This window comes from Lemur catta, chromosome 5 (assembly GCF_020740605.2).
Source record: "Lemur catta isolate mLemCat1 chromosome 5, mLemCat1.pri, whole genome shotgun sequence".
NCBI classification, from domain to species: domain Eukaryota; kingdom Metazoa; phylum Chordata; class Mammalia; order Primates; family Lemuridae; genus Lemur; species Lemur catta.
In genome coordinates this window covers 2643810-2651379 of record NC_059132.1, presented here as the reverse complement: position 1 = coordinate 2651379, position 7570 = coordinate 2643810, and the positions used below count along the sequence as shown (strand labels likewise).

The window sequence follows — 7570 nt, the reverse complement described above, 5'->3', positions numbered from 1 at the left end:
GTACCAGTGCGCTTTGAATTACTGCAATAAATCACAAGAATATCATGAAATTCTCTCTTTTTTCAAAGAGGACTTCCAATGAGAAAATAAAACCTCACAGAAATCTGGATCATAAGATATTCCAAATGGCATGACCATAAAGACAAGGACACTTTTGGAGGGACACTTCTTCTCACTGTGCACCCTGAAAACTTTTTAGTCTGCCCTTTGTCTTAAATAAATAAGGTCAGTTCCCACTGAGGATCCAGAATTTAATAAAGTTATTATTTAAAACACAGTTCTTGAGCAAATTTAGTTCAGTGAGACAAATAAGGCCACACTATCTTATTTGCTACCATTTCTTTCAATAATTTATCTTAAATTAAAAAATGTATCTGCATGGCTGATATTCAAGTTTAATTCAGGAGCCTTATGAAAATAAAAAGCTTATTCACGTGTTCTTATGAGCAGACCTGAAAATTTGTTACTAATTTGTAATAATATACAGAGATTCTGAAAGAAAGGATAAGGGAACACTTTCTTAAGCACAGTGACATTTAGCTGCACAAGATGACAAGGAAGAAAGAAGTTTCTTAAACTCCGTAATTAAGGTGATCCCAAAATAAGGCAATTTCATTACCTTGTTGTACACATTGAACCATTCTGGGTGATGATTCATCTTCTCTGCTTGTAGGGCAACTCGGGACATAAAGCCAAATGCCTGTATGAGATGAAGGCAAGAGTAGTTACTGATATTGTCCTCCGCCCTGTGCCTGAGAGAGATGCCAGAGCAACCTGGAGAAATCAAATATGAGAGGATTGCTCTCTGCAGGCCTGGGGTAGCAGCAGAGCGGGACTGTGACCTGCTGCTGGATGGCAAAAAACAATCAGGCTCAAATAAACAAACCAGGAAATTGGTCTCACCCAGTGACCTGTCTGGTCTGTTTAATTGTCCTCAGGACGAGACTCTCCAAAATAGCATGGGAATAATTTCCCTTCAACCCAGTGCCCTGGGTCTCACTACCTGGCCCTAAATCTTAGGGGCCACTTTTCTTGCAGCCCTGTTCCTTTTGTCTTTAGTGACTGGGTTGCTAACTAAGGCATCAACCACAAGTCTATGGAAAAAGGTCTCCTATGAGCACCTTAAGCAAACGCACATCCCACCGCCGGGGCCAGACTGGGGCGAGTGAAAGGCGGCTGGCGTCTACAGTGAAACAGAGGACTGGCTTGCCTGTTGGGGTCTTCTTGCTACTGCCCCTGAGGTGACAGTGCACCCACCCCAGGGCAGAAGACAAGCCAGGGAAGGAAAAGAGGGCTGCAAACCTTGCCACAGGGCTCTGTTTTCAGGAAAAGTGAAAAATAATTTCGTTAATGAGAGGCAAACTTGCCCCAAGAAGGGAAAAAAGTTTTTTGTTTGCTTTCAAATTTTGAGGGTAACTGCACACAACAGGAGGGTCTGTCTCTACTGTGTGCGGAAGGCAGAAGTGCTTGGTAAGGCTGTAAGGGAATGGCACGTTAATCACAAAGTCGCACTGGAATTCACAGGGCAGGCCCCGCTACACCCACAGAGACATTAATAAATGTCTGACTGCATTACCTCTATCCAGAGAGACCAATATGATGTCAGCTGGGCCATGGGTTTTGGCTCATCAAATGACATAAGGGCACATTTCCTAGCTAACAGTAAGAAATATGGAAGATGCCATTTTAAACAATTCTCTACCATTATGGTTCCTATCTCCGAGCCAATTTTACTTGGGATGAAGATTTCCACTTTCACCTTTAAGGCCTGAAGGTGTTCCCTGTTATGAAAAGAGAGAAACTCCAAGCAAAATCCATTTAACCATGTATGGAATTATCTGCGGAAAAACAATATTCATTCTCCCAACCCTTCCCATTATGCAAAGGGAGAGGACAAATCAGATGTGAAAGTCTGTTTTAATTAATCAAACACAGAGTTAACCTATATTAAATGATATATAAAGAGCATTTCTACTCTGCCTATAATGCCTTATTCTTGTTTAGCACTAGAAGATGTACCAAGACTAATTATCATCACAGATAGACAGTAATACAGTCATTTAAGGAATGGCCTTTTGAGCCGAGCAGTCTTGGATTCAAACCCTGATTCTACCACTCAATTGTCTTGTGAATTAACTCTGTGCCTCAGTTTTCTTTTCAGTAAAATGGGGATAATTCAAAACTCATGTGATAATTCTAATTTAAAAATGAAAGAAAGCATACAAAGATCCTTAGCACAGCATTTGGCACAGAATATACCACTATCACTTCTGCTTCTGGCTGAACTATACAAGATAAACCTTATAAAACACAATGAGAGGTGAAAAGTTCTCCCATAGGCTTGAAAATCTAGTTGTTGTCTCCCAGAAGAATGACCCTTTCCTTTTCCTATTTGTATGAACAGAGACTCACACACATATGTTAATACCAAACAAACAGATAATATACCGTGGGGTAACATCCTGCTGCACATTGACTTGGGGAAACAGCTTAAAGAAAAAGAAAGTATGTGGGCCAGTCACTGCCCAAGTTCTTAGGTGTGTGGCTACAATTTCTTTGAATCATGACATTCTAAAAGGTCTAAAGTGATGCCTAGAACCCCTTACTGTTTCCCGAGAGCCAAATGGATCAGGTGGATGACTTGAACCCTCTCAGAAGTGCTCCTCAAATCTCTGATCATCAGGATGCTATCCACACAGTAGAAAAATCCATTGCATCACAGATATGAGACTTGCAAGGGAACACACCCGCAGCCCAAGAGGCCTCCTGACCAAGGCAAACGCATCTACCATATCTACATACAATTAAAAAATTAAAAGGGACATATCCTAAGACTGTCAAGTTTGCATTTTCCTTAGCTTTGCATTATTTCCCTTCAACTGTCACATAATATTTTCATTTAATAAAATACCACAAAGCCATTTACACAAGACTTAGTCCTAATTCTTCCTTAAGGAAGAGAAAGCACAATCTGCTCTGGGAGCAAAAAGATAATTCATTCCATAATCCTTCTTCCATAAACACAACCAAATAATCCCCAGAATATTTACTTATAAATCCACAAATTAAAAACATCCATAACAATACACATTCAAGTTAAAACAAAAGACCTATTGCAAGGAATTTAGATGAGTGAGTGAATAAGAGAGGAAAAAAGCAAAACTTCAAAGGGAAATTTTGATTATCTGGAATACAATGAGAAAGAAATATGACCAAACAGCTGACTTAGCAGATAGTGCAAAGCATCTGTCCCTTCTCTCAAGGATTTCTTTCTACAGCCCTAGCTATTTGCTTACCAGGATTCCACTTGGATCTAAAGGCCTTGAGCTAGTTAAAAGTACAGGCTTTCTAAAACCATTCCAATCAAAGAAAGCTGGAAACAGCTCAAGGAAGAATAGACACCACTAACAACCCAGTAAAAGACTTAGAGAACAGAACCAAGAAACGGGGCAAAATGAAGTAAAAATCAACAAGAGTTTAGAAGGATTAGAAAATAATAAATGTACATGGCAAACAAAGGAGACCTAACATAAAGATAACTGTTGTCATTTAATAGAACAAAAAATGAAACAAAAAAAATTGGAGATAAAATTTAAGAAAAATTTCTAGAAATAAAAGATTTAAATCACTAAATTGTAAAAATTCAACCATGTCTATATGTCCTAGTAAAGTTAATGAACTTGGAAGATTAAAAAAATCCTTTTGGCATCTAATCAAAAAGATCAATTCACCTATAAGGATGAAAAGAATTTGCAGACTTCAAATTTCCACATACCAACATCCAACATTAAAAGTCAGAGGAGCAGTGCCTACAAAGACTTGAGGAAACAAAAGTGAAAACAAAGAATTTTATACCCGGCTAAACTGTTGTTCAAAAAATAAATGCAACAGACAGACATTCTAGAAATGTAATAACTCAGGAAATAATTCCCACTCGTCCTTACTGAGGAAACTATTAAAGGATGAACTATAAGTAACTAAGAGATGAATGGAGAATCTATATCAAACGTATTGGTGGTGAGCAATAAATTCATTCAGCTCCAGTAATATATTTAAAACAACTGTGGAGATTACAGCTACAGAATGGAATGCAAATGTTATAAACTACTAAAGGAGTTGAAAGAGAAAGGGCAAGAAATGGGGAAGGTAGAAGAAAGTAAACAAAATTTGTGAAAGCTGCAAGATCAAGTATTAGAGATATACGTATATTTAAAGATATAAAATATAAGCACCAGATCTAAAAAATAATATAAATTAAAATTAAATAGTGAAAGAAAAGTAGGAGAAAGTAGAGCTATTATGTTGGTACCGCTTAGTAGGCAGACTACAAACGCTATCTAAAGAAACAGAGGACTAAATCTGCTATTTAAAATTATAGGTATAAAAGTATTCATAAGAACCAAAATAAAAATATAAATATTCTCAAGTAAAGAAAAACATAATTAAAAGGAAGTAAAGAAAACACAATCCATATCATGATTTCAAATAAGGGAGAAAAATGTATATTGGTTCTGTCATGTTTTATAAGACCAGAGGTATATGTCCAATTAATAAATATAGAGAGGCTAAATCCAACCAACCAAAAAAGAAAAAACTTGCATGGTGGATCACTTTGGGAGGCCGAGGTGGGACGATCACTTGAGGCCAGGAGTTCAAGACCAGGCTGGGCAACACAGCGAAAACCCATCTCTACAAAAAATTTAAAAATTAGCAGGGCATGGTGGCATGTGCGTGTAGTCCCAGTAACTTGGGGAGGCTAAGGCAGGAGGACTGCTTGAGCCCAGGAGTTCAAGGCTACAGTGAGCTATCATTGCACCAGTGTACTCCAGCCTGGGTGACAGAGAGAGATCCTGTCTCAAAAAAAAAATTTTAAAAGATGAGAAGAGAAGGACCCTTTCTTAACATTAATAATAGAATATATTCTCAGTTCAAAAGGTGGCAGCATTCTTAATAGAGAAACCCAGAAGAATTCCCATTAAAGTAAAAAAATAAAACAAACACACACGAAGTGTCAATAGCCTTCTTATACAAACAACAACTAATTAGAAAATACACTGGAAGAAAAGATCTCATCTAAAATGGCACCAAAAATGATCTAAGGGTAAACTTAACAAGAAATGTATACATTTATTTGCAAAAAAATACTTTATTACTAAAAAATAGATAAATCTTACTACATTAATTTTTTTCTGTATGGCAATAAAAACCAACAAACAAAATCAAAAGACAAACAACAAACTGTATTTGCAGTATATACTTCCTTAGCATATAAAGAGCTCCTAGATATTAATAAGAGACCAACCACTCAATTTTTTTAAATGGGCAAAAGACACAATACACAGATAACAGAAAAGAAAATTCAAATGGTTCTGAAACAAAAACTGCTCAATCTCATTCATGAAAAGAGAAGCACAAATTAAAACTAAGCCTATTAGTTCGGCAAAGATCAAAAAGTTCGATAATATTCTATGGGTGAAGATACAGAAGAAAAGGCACTCTCACACACTGCTGGTGAAGACAAACTGGCATAATTCCGATGGAAGGCAATTTGACAATATCTGTCAAAATTAATAATGTCCATACCTTTAGATCAAACAATTCTAATTCAAGGGATTTGTCCTACAGATACACTCATAAATTGTAAGAATGGTCATCACAACACTGCCTATAATAGCTATAGACTTGAAACAGCCAAATATCTAGCAACAGGGAACTGATTCAATAGATTACGGTACGCTTATATAATGGAATACTATGCAGCCATTAAGAAGAATGAGGAAACTATCCTCTGACACAGAAGTACCTCCACGATACATTATTAAATGAAAAAAAAAGTTGCATAATTATAGTCTATAAATTATATGAAAAGGAAATTAAAAATATGCTTCTATATGCATTAATATCTTTGGAATTATATAAAAGAATGATGGAGGTAATGGTGAATATTCGGGGATAGGAACAGAGAGTAGGAACTGGGTAGTTGAGAATCAGGAACAGGAAGAGACTTACTACATTCTTTGGTACCTTTTCAATTTGTACCATGTGTATACCTCATCTATTTTTAAAAATTAGTTAGTTTGGGAAAAAATGAACAAGCCATGCAAATGAAGTTCCCACCGTAAAGGGAGCCAGGATCCTTCAATGTATGTAACCTGGTTCATATTAAAATATTTTGGCTCATGTTAACTTCTTAACATATGCCTACCTGTTTAGGTGGGTTTTTAGTGCCAATTTACAGCATAGTTTGTCTATGAGCCATGTTCTGTTGAGCCACGGCCATTTCAAACAAACATATGGCCAACAAATAACATATAATGGCTGATAATAGTTTCAGTCTTTCCTCTATTGCAAATTACAAACATTTTATGCACAAGTCAATGAATCCATGATGAAGTATGACTTTTTAAGTTACTCTGCCATTTTAAGGAATGTAAGCATTACAATCATAGTAAATTGGGCCAATGAAGTTTGTCATTTGGAAATGTCCAAAGCATCAGCAATTAAAGATTTTTTTCCATGAACCCCAAATCAAGTATTCTTTGGGAACTTTAATTTTTCTTAAAGGCCCTTTTGTTTCATTTTCTTCCATGAAACTATGAAAGACTATCAGATGCACAAAACCAAAACAAAAATCCTGTATCAATCTGTGAAATGTTTACCAGCACCCTGAATTTAAAATGCAGCTCCAGTCCAAATAACATGTATGATTTATTAAAGTTCTAAGACTTCTAGCACATATTTACAATACAAATCTTTCATTATTCAGAGCAATTTCTCTTTGATATATGTTCTTTAAATCAGCTGCCTTTTATATTTTGATTATAGACTATTTTAATTATGCACTAAAAAAGAACATATCTCCCACTAAGAAAATGAGCACCAGCTACTCCAAAGTAATTTCCCCAGTACAATCTCCATTAAGCCTCTAAATACTTCCTTTACTAATTCAATGAATTACAACTCTATTGTTTATGAATCACCTTCATGTTTGTAGGCCTATAACCCTTCTTTTATAGAACACAATTGCTATGGAAGGAAATGATATTTATGTCTGATTAGAAATGAAAACACTATTACATAAATCAGTTTGGGCATTTCTTCACGTCTTGAAACATGATCGGCAATTTACTCTAATTGGTGATCAAGGAAACTATCTTGTGATCAATTAAAGTAATTACCAGATTCCGGCAACACAACCTACCTTAATTTCAGCTAGAGTCTGCACTTCTTCAACTTTAATTAAAAATAATGAAAATTATTAAGCAAAATGCAAGGCAAGATCATTGCCAAGCACGCATATGTCACTGGACAGGACCTTCCCTTGGTGCTGGTGACTTATCAGTCCCACAAACATTGCCTGGTGCACCAGGGAAAGGCAATCTTTGCCCCAGAACATGATTACGGGTCTCACCATGACTTTCACATGGAAAACGCCGTGAACTAGCCACTGCAAAGGAAACATCAGATCTTAATTTGTAGGCAACACAAGAATATTCTCAATTAGAATTGTAAGGAACAGACCCAACCAAGGATGTACTTGATCTATGCTTTTTTCCTCTGGACTGTCAGC

The 7570-nt window shown here is 36.3% G+C and overlaps 1 protein-coding gene across 3 annotated transcripts in view; it reads right to left on the bottom strand.

Moving 5' to 3' along the window:
- PCBD2 (pterin-4 alpha-carbinolamine dehydratase 2) overlaps positions 1-7570 on the bottom strand; it is a 42122-nt gene that overhangs the window by 1532 nt on the left and 33020 nt on the right. For all 3 annotated transcript variants that reach the window (XM_045550831.1, XM_045550832.1, XM_045550834.1), the window contains exon 3: positions 620-700. In XM_045550831.1, coding sequence (XP_045406787.1) covers positions 620-700 — 81 coding nt within the window. The remainder of the gene's footprint in view (positions 1-619; positions 701-7570) is intronic.